The 16,706-nt window shown below is 64.8% G+C and overlaps 1 protein-coding gene across 18 annotated transcripts in view; it reads left to right on the top strand.

Moving 5' to 3' along the window:
- NCOR2 (nuclear receptor corepressor 2) overlaps positions 1-16,706 on the top strand; it is a 158,761-nt gene that overhangs the window by 26,641 nt on the left and 115,414 nt on the right. For 17 of the 18 annotated variants that reach the window (XM_080650540.1, XM_080650549.1, XM_080650545.1 and 14 more), the window contains one exon: positions 15,570-15,752. In XM_080650540.1, the coding sequence (XP_080506666.1) occupies positions 15,648-15,752 (105 nt within the window). In that variant the 5' untranslated portion in view covers positions 15,570-15,647. Of the gene's footprint in view, positions 1-2,743; positions 2,873-15,569; positions 15,753-16,706 lie in introns of those variants that run through there. The other variant, XM_080650547.1, reaches the window with a different exon arrangement.

Genomic DNA, 16,706 nt, shown 5'->3' with positions numbered 1-16,706 from the left:
GGCCATCGAAGATCGGGCCCATCGTCGGCTGGAATGATCTCTCCGTCCTTAACTGGTCACATCTGCAGAGACCCTTTGTCCAAACAAGGCCACGTCCCCAAAAGCACAGCCAAAGGCGGGTGCGATTCTGAACCCCGCACACAGGGGAGGGAAGGGTCCGGAGAGGTTGAGAGGCCTGTCCCGGGCCACACAGCTGCCAACTGGCTGTGGTCTGCGCTGGGTCAGCCCAGTCACCCCACCACAGTCGAGACTCCCCATCCGGCATCATGAAACGCCCGGGTCCCCCCTCTCTCCTCGCCACACGATTCCAGGGATCCAGGCCCGGAGCTGCGGCGATACCCTGAGCACCTTGAGGCGCCCACGCCCGCCCTGTCCCCCCTCCCGCCTGAGCCCGCCCCAAACAGACCCCCAGGCGCCCCATCCCCTTCCCCCCGAGAGGCACCGGGAGCCACTCAGGGCGGCCTGCAGGAAGGGGCCTTCTCCGGGGCGGCCAGGGCGGGCCCCCGCTGCCTCCTTTTGGAACCGGAACCCCCTCCCTCGCCACCCGTGCCCCTGTGTGTGTGTCCCCGTCACGGGTCTCTCCCACGGCCCCTGAAGCTCTGCCCGCAGTCGGGTCTCTGGACGTGGCGGCCCGTGGGGACGGCGACCGTCGGAGGCGTGGGGCGGGGAGAATTCCTTCGCCAAGTGGCTCCGTCTAAAGAGGGTGTGGCGTGGGGCTGGGTCAGGTTCGCCGTCCCCCCCCTCCCCGCCCCCCCCCCCAACTGCCCAGCGTCCTCCGGGGGTGACACAGCCAGGCCACGACCCTGCCTGAAGCTCAGGATTTGGGGGGAGTATCTCCGCATTCCAGGAGGATTCCGGGACCGGCCTCGGCGGAGGTCGGGACTGCGCGGGGCCCGCGTCCAAAACAAGCAGAGGAGAACAAAAGGAACCGGTGAGTCCTGCCCCGCCGCCCGGGGCTGCGCTTCCTGGCCGGCTTTGGGTTTGGCCCGCTGTTCCCGAGTTCTGTGGTCTCCCCGCGGGGTCACGGCGAGAGCCAGCCGGCGGCGGGACGGCGGCGCCGGGACCTGTGGTCTACGCACGCGGCTTCTGCTCGCTCCCTCGCGCCTGTGGGTGCCTCCGTTTCCCCACCACCTCCAAAAGGCGGCCTTGGAGGGGAGCACCCCCCCCCCGCCCCCCGCCTTGGCTTCCAGGGCCGGCGTTTTCTTGGGGAAAGCGGGGGCGGGGGGAGCCCCCCGAGGGGCGAGCGGATGGAAGTTGACACGCGCGGTCTCCGACCTGGGTGTCCCCGCTAGTGCAGCGGCCACGGACCCTCGTGGCATGCACGTCGGACCCCCCCCACCCCGCCCCCAATCCCCTGTGACTCCTGCTGACCATAGCATGTGGCGTGGCCGGGGCAAGCCGGCTGACCCAGTTCAGACCACAGCCACTTGCCAGCTGTGCGGCCCCGGGGCAGCCCCTTGACCTCCCTGGGCTGCTTCCTCCCCGTCTGCGGGGGTGGGGCCCGGCACCCGTGGCGCGGGGCACCCAGGACGTGTGGCCCTGAGTATGATGTTTCCTCTTGGAAGCGCCCTCATTTGCTACCCCCCCCCCGCAAGCCCCCCACTTCCTGTTACTCCCTGACCTCTTCTAACTCTCCCCCCGTGACCCCTGCCCCGGGCCACACCAGCCTTCTCTCTGCTTCAGCCACGCACCCGACTCCGTCCGGCCTCCGGGCCTTGGCACGCGCCGCGCCTCCGCCGGGGGGCTCCCCTGCACCCGTACAGCTCAGGGTGCTGTCCTGGGCCAACGCCGCCGGGGGGACCCCGACACCCCGAGAAAAGCTCCCACTTGTCTGATGCACGCCGCCCATCGCCGCCGAAGGTCAGAGCCCTGGCTGACCCCCGACCACCCGTGCTGGCCTGTGCGTGCGTGTGCGTGCGTGTGCATGTGTGTGCGTGCGTGTGCATATGTGTGTGTGTGTGTCCCCGCCCTCCGGGCCTGTCGCCGCGATGACCCCTGTTCCTAACTCCGAGGGGAGGGTCCCGCGTGTTTCTCCTGAGGTTGCGGGGAGGACAGCAATATCCAGGCGAGCGGCTCCCTGTCTATGTCGCCCCGAGACCGGAGGGCGGGAAGGGACAGGGGCAGCGGCTCAGGCTCACCAGGCCCCCCCTGGGGCGGGGGGCGGGCGGGGTCCCGCTGGGAGGAAACGGGTTAAAGAGGGGAATGCGGCCGGGAGCCCGCGAGCGATCGGAGCAGAGCGGGCCCGCTGAAGAGGCCGGCCGGCTGCCGAGCTATAAAAAGGCCTCCCAGTGTCTCAGCTCCTGAGTGGCGGCTGGCGGCCCGCCAGGGTTGCCATGGCGATGAGGAATTATTACTTACTGCCAAGGCTGGGGAAAAAAAAAGGCGCTTACTTTTGGCTCCCCGACAAGAGGAGTGGACTTATGTAATTCCCCGTGTTTATGGGCCCGAGTGGCCGGAGGCAGGAGGGACCGCCCGGGCCTGACCTCGTGGGCGGCCGCGGGCTGGCCCCCGTGGCCGGCGGGCCCTGTCTCGGGGGGCGTCGCGGGACCTGGATGGGGGGGGGGCGGCCTGGCTGCAGCGGGGCCTCGGGGCCTCCCCATCCTGGGGAGCCCGTAGTCTCGCGGGAAGGCGCGGCTGGAGGGGCCGCCCCTCGGGTCTGGCCTGCGGGGAGGATGGTTTGACATTGGACGCGGGGTGTCTCCTGGCAGACGGTGGAGCAGGCGTGGACTCCGCCGACCCACCGCTGGCGCGTCCTCGCCTTCCTTTCTCTCTCTCTCTCTCTCTCTCTCGCTTTTTTTTTTCCTTTTTGTGGGAGAGTTTCCTTCAAGTTGTGTTTGGAACTGACGCGAGTGAACGGCTGGTCATGTGCTCGGTAAGAGAAGTTCCCGGGATCTGGGGTGGGCAGGCGGGGAGGGAGGGTGGGCAGGGACGCCGCCAGGCCCGCGGGGGGCTGGGCCCTGGGCCGGGGTCACCCTCGGGGAGGCCGGTGGCTCGTGGGGCAGGCGCCCGGTTCTGCCCGATGAGGTGGCCCAGGACGGGGCCGCGTGGACCCGGTGCCGCCGGTGGCTCGGACAATGGGCCGGCCGCCGTATCCGCGGGAGGGGCCCTAGCCCCGGAAAAGGCGCGAGGGGGCGGGTGGCCGGGGGGCGGGCGGCCGGGGGGCGGGCGGTGGGCAGCGCCTCTTGGCGGCTGTCCATCGAGGGAGGGGACGGAGGGGTGGGACCGGGCGGCTTCCCCGGGGCTGCAGGCAGTGCCGAGGGTCTGGGTGGTCCCGGTCTTCTCCTCGTTGGCATCGGCCCCAGGGGCGGCCTGGGACTCGGGGGTGCAGCGGGGGAGGGGGCCAGGTGCAGGCAGCGCTGCGGCGTCCCCGGCTCCCACCACGGTGGCGCTTGGCTGGGTGCCCGTGTCTGGTTTGAAATCAGCGCCACCGGCCCGGGCTTGCCCAGGGCCCTGGCAGCGGCAGCGGGGTAAACACTGGAAAGTTGGAAGGGCCCCGAGCTCACAAGGAGCCTTCAGTGGCGGGCGGGCGGCGGGGGTGAGGGAGCGACGTGTCCTGAGATCTGGGCGCGCCCCTGCTGGTGGGGGGCTGGTGGGGGGCTGGTGGGTCTGCGTCCCACACGCCAGTGCTGGCTTGCTTGCCACCGTCCGGGTTCGGATCCCGGTTCTACCCCTCTTTCCAGACCAGGTGGCCTCACCTCACCCGTGGGGGCTCCTCGGTGTCCTCGTCGGTGAGATGGGGCCATGAAGGGTGTCAGGCAGGGCTTGTGGGGTGATGGAAGAGGATCTGTGGCTCCTGTCCGCTGCAGGGCTCACGTCCCAGCCAAATGCTTCCTGCCTGTGCGACCTGGGACAGATCGCTTCCCTCCGCCTCAGTTTTCCCATCTGAGAAATGGACGCGCCCCCTGTCTCCACCCCACCAAGGGTTGTGTGGCTAACGGGGGCTAATAAACGTCCCTCCCGCCCCCCCCGACAGGCACGAATGACCTTGGGCCGGTCAGAGAACGTCCTGGGACCTCTGAGAGCCTCCGTTCTCTCATCCCTGCAGTGTGAGCCGCCGTAGGTTTGCCCGGGGAAACCCAGGCCCGTCTGTAGGGCCCTACTCAGCCGGGGTCTGTGGTTGCCCGAAGGTGTGCACACGGGCTTGGGTTTGAGTTAGATATTAAAAAAAATACATATGTTTATTGATTTCAGAGAGGAAGGGAGAGAGAGAGAGAAACATACAGGGGTCCTCAAACTACAGCCCGCGGGCCACACGCGGCCCGCCGAGGACATGTATCCAGCCCGCCGGGGGCCGCTGCCTTGTCCTGCTTAGCAGCTGACGCGTCCCGGGCCCGCAGTGCGCATAGGAATTTGTTCATAGTTTTTTGTGTTTTTTTAAAAAAAATATATTTTATTGATATTTTACAGAGAGGAAGGGAGAGGGATAGAGAGTTAGAAACATCGATGAGAGAGAAACATCGATCAGCTGCCTCCTGCACACCTCCCACTGGGGATGTGCCCACAACCAGGTACATGCCCTTGACCGGAATCGAACCCGGGACCCTTCAGTCTGCAGGCCGACGCTCTATCCACTGAGCCAAACCGGTTTCGGCCATAGTTTTTTTTTTAAACTATAATCCGGCCCTCCAACGGTCTGAGGGACAGTGAACTGGCCCCCTGTTTAAAAAGTTTGAGGACCCCCCTGATCCATAATGAGAGAGAATCATTGACTGGCTGCCTCCTGGCACGCCTCCCACTGGGGATCGAGCCCGCAACCCGGGCATGTGCCCTTGACCGGTATCGAACCCGGGACCCTTCAGTCCGCAGGCCGATGCTCTATCCACTGAGCCACACGGCCAGGGCTGTGTTAGCTACTTAAGTCTCCAGCGATTTTTCTTTTCTTCCTTGTCGAGGGCCCCTGCCCCCCCATCTTATAGATGTGGGAACCCCAGCCCCGAGAGTTAGAGGGTCCTGGGTCCCTAGATTCTTGGTCCTGGGCCACGGTCCCCGGGGCTCCCCTAGCATAGGCCTGCTCTGTCCTGTCTCCCACCAAACCTGAGCTCAGCACCCCGATAGTGTCCGTGGGGTCCGGGCCGGGCCGGTGCTCTCACGGGGGGCGGGGGAGGGTGGCAGCGTGTGAGTCTGTAAGGGACACCGGATGCTGGGCTGGCGGCTGGCTCGGAGCCTCTTCCTCGGGCCAGCAGGAGTGTGAGGAGTTCCCCTCCCGACCAGGCGCCCACGCCAGCCGCCTGCTGTCTGATGGTCCTTACCCTCTGTCTGGGGACCCTGGGGAAGGCTGTGCCCTCTCTCAGGGGCTCCATGCGTGCCCCTTGCTGTCCCCAAGTCCTCCTCACTGGACTCGACCCCTCCCACCGGTCACTCAGGGGACCCTTAGGCTGGGACCTTCTTCTGTGGACCGTGGTGGCCACGCTGCACGGAGGTAAAAGGGCATAGGGCCGGCCCGGCCGGCGTGGATCAGTGGCTGCGCGTCGCCCCGTGCACCAGGAGGTTGCCGGTTCGATTCCCGGTCAGGGCACGTGCCTGGATTGCGGGCTCGATCCCCGGTGGGGGGGCGTGCAGGAGGCAGCTGGCTGATCAAGGACTCTCTCTCATCAGGGATGTTTCATCTCTCTCTCCCTCTTCCTTCTCTCTCTAAAATCAGTAAAAACATTTTTTTAAAAAAAATATATATTTTATTGATATTTTACAGAGGAAGGGAGAGGGATAGAGAGTTAGAAACATCGATGGGAGAGAAACATCGATCAGCTGCCTCCTGCACACCTCCTACTGGGCACGTGCCCGCAACCGAGGTACATGCCCTTGACCGGAATCGAACCCGGGACCCTTCAGTCCGCAGGCCGACGCTCTATCCACTGAGCCAAACCGGTTTTGGCTAAAAACATTTTTTTAAAAAAAGCATATGTACATCCTGGCTGGCGTGGCTCAGTGGCTGGAGTGTCAGCCTGTGAACTGAAGGGTCCCGGGTTCGATTCCGGTCAAGGGCACCTACCTCGGTTGCAGGTTCCCCGGCCCGGGCCCTGGTCAGGGTGCATGCAGGAGGTAACCCATCGATGTGTCTCTCTCACATCCATGTTTCTCTCGGTCCCTCCCTCTCTCTTCCACTCTCTCTCAAAATCAATGGAAAAATATCCTCCGGTGAGGATTAAATAAGTAACAGCCAAAAAGGAAATAAATAAAAAGTGCTGAGCTGAACACAGACACACATGCACACACATACACACATGCACACACACATAGATACATGAACACACACTGTGTGTAAACCAGTGAGATCTGAATAAGCGTTGGTTTCCTGGTTACAGGGTTGACATTGACCCACATGCACACACACACATGCATATACACACGTGCACACAGACATGCACACACATGCACACACACATACACACATACACACATGAACGCACACTGTGTGTAAACCGGTGAGATCTGAATAAGCGTTGGTTTCCTGGTTACGCGGTTGACATTGACCCACATGCACACACATGCACACATGCACACACACACGTGCACACAGACATGCACACACATGCACACACACATACACACATGAACACACACTGTGTGTAAACCGGTGAGATCTGAATAAGTGTTGGTTTCCTGGTTACGCGGTTGACATTGACCCACATGCACACACATACACACATGCACATACACACGTGCACACAGACATGCACACACATGCACACACACATACACACATGAACGCACACTGTGTGTAAACCGGTGAGATCTGAATAAGCGTTGGTTTCCTGGTTACGCGGTTGACGTTGACCCGTGTGTAGTTCTGTAGGGACGGTCTGGTGGGGGGAAGCTGGCTGCGGGGCGCACGGGATCTCTGTGTTATTTTGAGCAGCTACGTGTGAGTCCACAGTGATGCCATAGAACAGGGGTGGGCAAACTTTTTGACTCGAGGGCCACCATGGGTTCTTAAACTGGACCGGAGGGCCGGAACAAAAGCATGGATGGAGTGTTTGTGTGAACGAATATAAATTCAAAGTAAAGGAGCGGAGGGGAGAGCAAGAGAACCCTCCGCTCTTTCGGCTCCGCGGGCCGTAGTTTGCCCACGGCTGCCATAGACAGACGAAGCCCTGGGAGGCCGGGCTGTCCTGGGTTCGAGTGCACACCTGCCCCTTGGTGGCTGCGTGGATGAGAGCCAGTGGCTTCGCCCCGCCACGCCTCCGTTTCCTCACCTGTGAAGGGGATCAGTGTGGGGTACCCGCTCGGGCTCGTGGGAGGGTTAAATGGGTCGGTGCGTGCGGAGCGGTGTCACTGTCCCCCTGGTGTGTCTGGCGCTGCTTCATTTCTTCCCGCCTCAGCCACGGGGAGGGAGGGCGCTCACGGTCCCCCCTGCCCAGGGGGCGGTTCCGGGCTGGGCCACCCGGGCCTTCCGGAGCCTCAGCTCCCTCCTTTGCTCCTCCCTGGAGGCCAGGGAAGGAGTCAGGACAAGGGGCGGGGCTCAGGGCCTGTGAGAACCAGGCAGCCTCGACCTCTGACCTCCCTACGGGCCAACCACCTACCTCGCAGCCAAGCCCACGTGGGACTTGGCCCCGGTGCTGTCGCGCGTTGAGCTCTGCCTCCTCGCTCTGCCCTCTGGGCTGCGGGTTTCCCTGCTGTTCGCTGGGTGGGTCCTGGTTCCCCTCGGACCCCTGCCCTCTGCGGGGCGGCGAGCAGGCCCTTCGGGGTGCGACTCGCTCATCCTGGGGGAGCCGGGTGCCGTGGGTGTGCCGGGGTGATGCTCCGCGCTGTAAGCCGACGGCTCCCTCTCCTGCTCTTGCTCCCGGTCTCCCCGGGGCAGTGGCTCAGCTTAGAGGAGGCGGGACTGGAACCCGGGTCCAGGCGGGGCTGGTCTCTGGGAATGTGGCTCCGCCCCTGGCCCAGGCCTAGAGCGCCCTGTTCCGTCCAGACCTGAGTCCGGAGACGCCCGCCTTGCCCGCTCTCCTCTGGAAGGCGGCGTGGACTTCTCCGAGGGCTCTGAGCTGGGAGGCGGGGGTGGGGGGCGGGTGGGGGGGTGCCCCCCTTCCTCCCGACGGGCATTTGCATGACAACGAGCCCTTTGTCGGGGTGCAGCCTCCTTCCCAGGCTAATCACATCATTCCCGGCCCGTGAGGTCATAATGGGCCCTTTCTGGCAGGCTGGGCAGCTGTGTGGGCTGAAGGTTTACCAGGGCCCGAGGCTCCCCTCCGCCCCCCTCCGCCCCTGGGGGCGGGATTTGCTCCCCCTGACACGGGAGACTGAGACGCACCCAGCCCCTGTGCCGAACCCCTTCCAGCCTCCTGGGGGCCTGGGAGGTGGGCGTGAGTGTGCCACTGGCGTGGGGGTGAGGCCCTCGCTTCCTGCAGAGCCCAGCGGCGGTGTGGCAGGGCGGCTCAGAGACTGCGTTCAACCCCCGGCCCGTCTCCGCGCCTCTGTCCTCTCATCGGCTTCGTGGAGATTCTGCCGGGGCCTCGCCCGGTGTCGGGGGGCGGGGGGCAGGCGGGGAACCATGCCAGGGAAGGCCGTGGCCGGGGGGATAGTGGCTGGATGGTGGCCCCCCAAACACATCCGCACCTGTCGGTACCCGGCTCCCTCATGTCACCTGCGTGGGAGACAGGGTCTTTGCAGATGCAGCTTGAGGTGAGGTCACCCTGAATTCGGGGGGCCAGTGACCTTACATGAGACAAAGCGAAGACACACGAAGGGTCGGTCCCCTGAAGACGGGCTGAGACCGGAGTGGCGTGGCCAGGAGCTGGAGGAGGCGGGAGGAACCCTCCCCGGGGCCTTGGGAGGGAGGGAGCGAGGGAGGGAGCGAGGGAGCGGTCCGGCAGCGCCTCGATTTTCCGACTCGTGGCTGTTTCTATCGGCTGCACGTGGTGCTGCTTGGCCAGACCAGGGAGGCGGGGTCAGCCTCCCGCCGAGGCATCCTGGGCAACAGGCTCTCCTGGGGCAGCCCTGATAGGGGAACCACCCCAGCAACACAGGCCCAGCTGGATGCGGTTGGCCAGCAAACCAGGGAGGCCTCCCTGGAGGAGGCGTGCGGCATAGTTATTCATTAAAGTTTTTTTTTTTTTTTTAAAATATGGTCACCTGAGGGTATTTCTTCCGTGGATCTTTATTTTATTTTTTCAAATATGCGTTTATTGCCGAAACCGGTTTGGCTCAGTGGATAGAGCGTCGGCCTGTGGACTGAAAGGTCCCGGGTTCGATTCCGGTCAAGGGCATGTACCTTGGTTGCGGGCACATCCCCAGTAGGAGGTGTGCAGGAGGCAGCTGATCGATGTTTCTCTCTCATCGATTTTTCTGGCTCTCTGTCCCTCTCCTTTCCTCTCTGTAAAAAATCAATAAAATATATTTTAAAAAAATATGCGTTTATTGATTTCAGAGAGGAAGAGAGAGAGAGAGAGAGAAACATCAATGATGAGAGAATCCTTGATTGATCGGCTGCCTCCTGCACGCCCCCTACTGGGGATGGAGCCTGCAACCCGGGCCTGTGTCCTTGACCCGAATCGAACCCGGGACCCTTCCGTCTGCAGGCCGACGCTCTCTCCACTGAGCCACACCAGCCAGGGCCCCATTAACCTTTGGAGAGAGAGAGAGTGGAAGGGTGGGAGAGAGAGAGAAATATTTATGTGAGAGAGAAAAATTCCCTGGTTGCCTGCTGCACACACCCCGTTCAGGACTGAGCTCAGGGGACATGGGCGTGTGGTTGCCACAGCCCGCTCACCCCATGGGTCCGAGACCGGCCGGGTCGGGGTCCTGCCCAGGCCCCTCTTGTCAGGGGCCAGTGTGTGTCCCACTGGGGTGGGCAGTGCCATTCCCCGGGGCCAGTGGGCCCCGCGCCGGCCACCACTTGCCTGCTGCCGCCTCGCCAAGGCTGTGGCGCTCGGAGAACATTCGCGCCTGGCCCCGGGCCCCCCTCAGCGTCCTGCTCCCCCCTTCCTGTGGCTGCCCGCTGACCACACGTCGGGAGCCGCCGGTCACAGCGGGAGCCGCGGGCTGTGCCTGGGTTGGGTTTGTAGTCCGCGTTTTTAAAATAAAAAGTGCTGCCCTGGCCGGTGTGGCTCGGTGGTGGATGGAGCGTCGGCCTGTGGACTGAAAGGTCCCGGGTTCGATTCCCGTCAAGGGCACATGCCTAGGTTGCCGGCTCGATCCCCAGTGGGGGGGGGAGGGGGCGTGCAGGAGGCAGCCAATCAATGATTCTCTCTCATCGTTGATGTTTCTCTCTCACCCTCTCCCTTCCTCTCTGAAATTAAAAATAAATAAATACATTAAAATAAAAAGTGCGAATCCAGAGACAACTTCCCATCGGACTTTCTTCTCCCGAAGGAATTGGACGCGGGGGTCCCCTGAGCAGCATTCGCCCCCACTGGCCCCTCCTTGGGGCCCGGACTTACCTCAGTGGGGTCATCGTATCTACAGCCCCCCCCTCCTCCTTCTGCCCTGGGACCGGGTTCATCTTGGGGGCCCCCCTCCCCCCAAATGGATAATCACACACCCCAGGGAGAGGTTTCCAGCCCTGGGCACCTAAGCCATGTCCCTGTCCAACTCCTGGCTGCAAGGGCTGGAGGGTCTTGGGGTTCGTGCCTACCCCGTCATCAGACAGTGAGTGACCAGAGACACCCTTGGGGTAATAAGCCCTTCTGTACCCACATTCCAGCCCTGGACCCAGCTGCTCAGAGGGGCCCTCCCCTCCCCCCGGCCCGGGCCTCTCGTGGAAACAGGCCAGGCCTGTGGGAGGTGGGCCCGTGCTCCGTGCTCCGTGCTCCGGTCTGTTGGTTCAAGGTGAGGGGGGAGGGGGTTGGGGAGGGGGGATGGTGTGGGAGGGCCGGTGTCGGGTGGGTGGGCTCCAGCCGGCGATGCCGCTGCGGGCGGCGCTCTTCCCACCAGCAGAAACATTTGTCCTTGTTCACATGTGGTGGGGATGCCCCCCTGAGAGCTGCCCTGGAATTCTTGGGGCGACCCCAGACATTCCTCGGAAGGCTGTTCTCGAGGGCCTGCGTGCGTGGGGGCGGGGCGGGGCCGGCATTTCCGGCAGCTGCACAGCTGCGGACACGGAGGCCAGATGTTGGTGCAGGGAGGTCTGCGGCAGCCTGGGGCCGGCCCCCCTCCCTCTGGGGTCTCCGTGGGAGGCGGGGGGATGGGGTGGAGGCTGCAGACGGGCAGGCGGAGAGAGGGGGCGGCTTAGGGCCTGGCCTGGAGCTGCAGGGTCCCTGGCCTGCGAGAAGGGGCAGAGATGGTCAGATCCGCCCCGCCCTGTGGCCTGGACGCCCGGGGGTGGAGGGGGCCATAAGGGCCCGAGGGGTGTGTGAGGCGGGCCAGAGGCGAATGAGGCCTTGACTGGGAGGGGCTGCTGAGTGCTGGGCCCCTGAGTGGCATCCTGGGCAACAGGCTCTCCTGGGGCAGCCCTGATAGAGGAAGCACCACAGCAACACAGGCCCAGCTGGCTGCTGTTGGCTAGCAAACCACGGAGGCCTGCCTGGAGGAGGCGTGCGGCATATTTTTATTTATTAAACAAATTTAAAAAAAAAGTTTCTCACCTGAGGATACTCTTTTTTTCCATTGATCTTTAGAGAGAGAGAGAGAGAGAGAGAGAGAGAGAGAAATATTGATGTGAGAGAGACACATCCACTGGTAGCCTCCTGCATGCACCTAGACCGGGGCTGGAGATCGAACCCGAGACCCTTTGCTCTGAGGGCTGACACTCTAACCGCTGAGCAAAACGGCCAGGGCTGGTGTATTTCGTTTTAGTTTTATTCTTTAAATTGTGGCAAAACACCCTTAACAGGAGAGTCGCCGGCACGGCCTGCTTTAAGGGCCCAGTCAGCCACCAGAACGGGGAGGTTCTGGCCTCCAGAACGAGGAGAATAAATCGTCTCCAGAACGTCTTCATCTTGCAAACCTGAGGCTCAGTCCCCGTGAAACGCCCTCCCCCCTGTCCCCACCCCCGGAGCCTCCCTTCTACTGTGACCCTGACCCCTCCGGGTGCCTGGTCCTGTGACCCTGACCCCGCCGGGTGCCTGGTCCTGTGACCCTGACCCCTCCGGGTGCGTGGTTGACCCTGACCCCGCCGGGTGCCTGGTTGACCCTGACCCCGCTGGGTGCGTGGTCCTGTGACCCTGACCCCTCCGGGTGCCTGGTCCTGTGACCCTGACCCCTTGGGTGGGGCCTCGTGTGAGTGGCACCCCAGGGTGTTTGTCCTTGGCGTCCGGCTGCTTTCACTCAGCGGGTCCTCGGAGCCGTGAGCTGTGGCCCTTCCCTCCTGGGCGTGGTTCCCTGCCGTCCAGGCAGCGGGGCGGACGGGCCCGAGACCCCAGCCGGTCAGCCTTTAGAACCCAGCGTCCGGGGCCGGGGACGCAGTCACGGCCGCCTGAGCCAGCACTGAGCTGGCCACTGTGTTCCCCGCCCCAGGGCAGGGGCCGGGCGGGGGGAGGGGTTTGCCAGGTCACACAGCCGGTGCCCGCGTCCCACCCGCCACCTCCTGACACCGGCTTCTCCTCCGGGCCCCCTGTCCTCCGCAGAGAAAAGTGCCGCGGGGGGGACCCGGTGGAGGAGCTGGGTCTCGTGGGAAGCACGTCCCTGCCGGGGCGCCCCGAGGTCCGTGCGGAACCCTGTGTGGGGAGGGCTGCTCGGGGCTGTGGGTTCTGGCTCCTTCTCTTCCTTTTCCCGTGAAGTGGGCAGGAGACGCGGAGGAGGAAGTGATTTCGAGCGGATCCCCGTGGCGGGGGAGCAGGGCCCGGCCTCCTTGGCCGCCGTCCAGCGCACACAAACGCACCGATTCAACGGGAGGCAGACGGGCCTCCTCGGGGCTCCCACCAGCCACTTCCCCTCCTCGCCCCGGAGCCTCGGCCGCGGTTTTCTGGCCAGGCCTGCCCGCTGCCGGCCGTGTGATCTCGGGCACGTGCGTCCCCCCCTCTGAGCCTGGGTTCCCCGATCTGCTGAAGGGACGAGCATGCTCTGCGAGGGACATCGGAGTCCTCCCCCCCACACGCCCCCCGTGCAGGGGCCTGTGGCTGAGGAGCTTGGGGAGGGGGGGGTGGGGGGGGGCGCGGGGCAGAATCAGGGGCAGTGGCTGCAGTGATGTGGCCGCAATGTAGGGGCCACTGGGACCAGCAGGAGCTGGAAGAGGGCGCAGGGCCCTGCTGACACCTTGATTTTGGGGTTCTGGCCTCCGGAACGGGGAGAATAAACCTCTCAGACCCCCAGTTCTTGCATGTGCACCTACTGTGCGCTGGGTGTCAGGCCTCTTCGTGGGGGAGCCAGTGGTCCCATCGAAACGAACGTGGGCTAGCCCTTGGCCGCAGGCTCCCCCGCGCCCGTGGGTCTCTGGCCTGTGCCAGGCTGGCTGTGGGTGGGGTTGCGGGAGACGTGTCCCCGCCGTGGGGCTGTGGCTTCTCCGAGCACCTTGGCGGGCTCTGTCCCACTGGGCGCTCCGTGGGGGCTTTGCTCCTGCCTGGCAGCGATTTTGAGTTCTGAGGCTCCCCCACCTGCCGCGGTTCCAAGGTCAGTCAGTTCCAAGGTCAGTTCCAAGGTCGGTGCCGTCAGCTCCGAGGGAACGGGGGCGCGTGGGGTACCGGCGGCTCACCTCTCACCTTCCCGGCGAGCGGGTCGGGGCTGCAGGCTCCAGGCACGTTTCAGCAGTTCTGGCAACCCCCCCCCCCCCCGCCCCAGTGGTGGCGCCCGCGGAGCGTGCCTGTTCCTGGTTCCTCCAGCAGGAGGCGCAGGAGAGACTCGCAGGCCTGGCCCGGGGAAGCAGGAAGCTGATTGGCCAGGCCTGGATCACGTGACCAATTCCGGAGCCCGGGGAGGAAAGATGGTGGGGTGGGAGTGGGGTGCAGTCAGGGCCCCTGGGGTTCGGGGGGGCGATCTCCATCTTCCCTCCCAATATCCGCCCACATTAGACCTCCCAGGGGCAGGTCACCCGAGGACGGTGGTGAGGACAGCGGTGTGGGGGAGGGCGGGGCGAAGAGGGACATCCCTGCAGGAAGCTGGGGTGCGGCCTGTCCACCTGGTCACGTGACCGCAAGCCCGGCCCTCCCCATCGCATGGAACAGCCGGTGCGGGGTCCCTGTGCCAAGATCTTGCCTTTTCCTGGGCTCTGGGTGGGGGAGCTGGTGTGGGGTGGGGGGACCTGAGGGACACCCTTTTTCTGAGTGGCTGCGTGTGGAGGAGGCCTGGGTGTGGGCAGGGGGCGTGGACAGGGGCTGGCAGAGAAGGGAGAGAAGGGTCCAGGAAGGATGGGGGACCCCGGAGATTTCTGGGTGCAAGTGGCTTCCGACTAGAACTCGCTTGCTTTCTCTCTCTTTTTTTTAAAGAATAAATTTAATTGAGGGAGAGGGATAGAAACGTCAGGGATGAGAGAGGATCATGCACCGGCTGCCTCCTGCACGCCCCCCACTGGGGACCGAGCCCCCAACCCGGGCCTGTGCCCCGACCGGGAATCGAACCCTGAACCCCCGGTTCATAGGTCGACGCTCAACCACGGAGCCACGCGGCCGGCTCCCTCGTGTCTTCCCTTTGTTCTGGGTCCCGGTTTCCCGTCTGCGGAGCCAGCGGGTGTTTCTCGAGGTTCTTCCCGTCGTGGACACGGCCGTCTCTCTCTTCCCCGGAGCGTCTGGGGGCCCAGGGGATCTCGTCCGTGTCCCCGTGTGGCCCGTGTGGCCCCGTGCCCCGCGCCCAGCTGGGTCTGGCCAGCCTCCTGTGTCCTCCCACGTCAGAGTGTCACCCTCCGCAGAGGTCACCGGGAGGCCAGCAGGCCCGGCCTTGCCCGGGGTCACTCTGACCTGCGCCTGCCCGAGCGGATGGCGTCCCCACGCCGCTCGCCGGGCCTCTCGGGACGGGCCTCCCAGCTTTCCACGAGCTGCCGGTGCTTTCGGAGAACTGGGCCCCGTGACGCAGAAACCCGCCGCGGCTCGGCCGGACAGGGTGGCCCGAGGGGACTTGGGGGCCATCGGAGGTGGTGGGGACAGCACCCACAGAGTTGGGGTCCCTGGGGTAAGGTTGGGTGGGTCAGGGAGGCTTGGGGGCCATCGGAGGTGGTGGGGGCAGCGCCCACAGAGTTGGGGTCCCCTGGGGTAAGGTTGGGTGGGCCAGGGAGGCTGGGGGCCATCGGAGGTGGTAGGGGAAGTGCCCACAGAGTTGGGGTCCCCTGGGGTAAGGTTGGGTGGGCCAGGGGGACTTGGGGGCCATCGGAGGTGGTGGGTACAGTGCCCACGAGTTGGGGTCCCCTGGGGTAAGGTTAGGTGGGCCAGGGAGGCTTGGGGGCCATCGGAGGTGATGGGAGCAGCGCCCACGTGGTGGGTCCTGCGTCTGCTCAGTGGGGGCCTTGGTGGTGGTGTGGCCCCACTTCTGGCGTGGCTTGTGGGGGAGCTGCTGGCCCAGACTGTTGGCTCCGGGCTCCTCTAGGGCCATGTCACACCTTCCGTGGGCAGGGAGGAAGAGGGGGCGTTGGGGGGAGAAAGGTGGAGGGGGAAGAGGGGGAGGAGGATGGGGCGGGGTGCCTGCCTCCCCCTCTCCCTCACCGGCCCAGAGGACGGGAGGACGGGAGGACGGGGCTCCGTGGCTGACCCTGCTTCGTTCCCGGTTTCTCGCAGGCGCCTGTGACGGGGCCGCCCGCCCGCAGATGAGGAGGACTGGCCGCTGAGAGGGAGCTCGTCTGGACGGCCAGCGCCATGTCGGGGTCCACGCAGCCCGTGGCGCAGACGTGGAGGGCCACCGAGGCCCGCTACCCGCCCCACGGCATCTCCTACCCCGTGCAGATCGCCCGCTCCCACACGGTAAGGGCGCCGGGGCCGTCGGGGGGACGTGCCTCTGCCTCCGGCTTCCCGCCCCGTGCCTGTCTCTCCTGGCGGTCAGGGCTGGGGCGGCTCACGGTGCCCTGGGGGGGGTGGCGCCTCGGCAGTGACCGCTGGCACCGCGGCCTTTTCAGGCCTTGGGCGCCTGGTACAAGGAGCTTCCACTTTGTTTTTTAAAAACGTGTTAAAATATATTGTTGAATTCAGAGAGAAAGGGAGGCGGAGAGAGAGAGAGACAGAAACAGCCATGGTGAGAGAGAATCATGGATCGGCTGCCTCCTGCACGCCCCCTACTGGGAAATGAGCCTGCACCCTGGGCAGGTGCCCTGGATCGGAATCGAACCCGGGGGACCCTGCAGTCCGCAGGCCGACGTTCTATCCACTGAGCCACACAGGCCAGGGCTGGCTTCCGCTTTAAAGCTGGGAGGATGGAGACCGGGGCCGCTGAGCTGGGGTCTGCCTCGCAGGGTCCCCAGTGGCATTGGCGTGCGCACGCGGAGTGCCTGCTTGTGTGCACCTCCCTCTCAGCCCGGCCGCACCCGGGCCCCCCCTGGCTGGGCTCTCCCGCCCCCTCTCCCACCTCTTCCCCACAGGCCCAGCCTCGGGGAGTCCTCTTGTCCCCGTGGCTCCTGCCCTCCCGCTGTCCCTCCTGCCCTTTGCCCTGGCTGGGCCCTCGCCAGGCGCTTGGGGTCACCAGCTGACCCCAGACACCTCCTCCTCACTCCTCACCTGCTGGGCCGGCAGTGACGCAGGGTGTGGCTGGACGGGACCCAGCCGTCAGCTGGCAGGAGGCTGAGGCCAGGGGTGAGGTGACGCCACGGGCGAGGTACCTTCTGTCGCTGAAAAGGAGGAGCAGGAGCCTGGGCATCGGGCCGGGGCGGGGGGGCGGGTCTTGCTCTCCTGGCGCGCGGTCTGAGCTGGAGGCACTGTCTTTGG

This window comes from Plecotus auritus (assembly GCF_963455305.1).
Source record: "Plecotus auritus genome assembly, chromosome: 13".
In the NCBI taxonomy this organism is placed as follows: Eukaryota; Metazoa; Chordata; class Mammalia; order Chiroptera; family Vespertilionidae; genus Plecotus; species Plecotus auritus.
The sequence above is the reverse complement of the archived record's forward strand: the minus strand, read 5'-3'. Positions and strand labels throughout refer to the sequence as shown.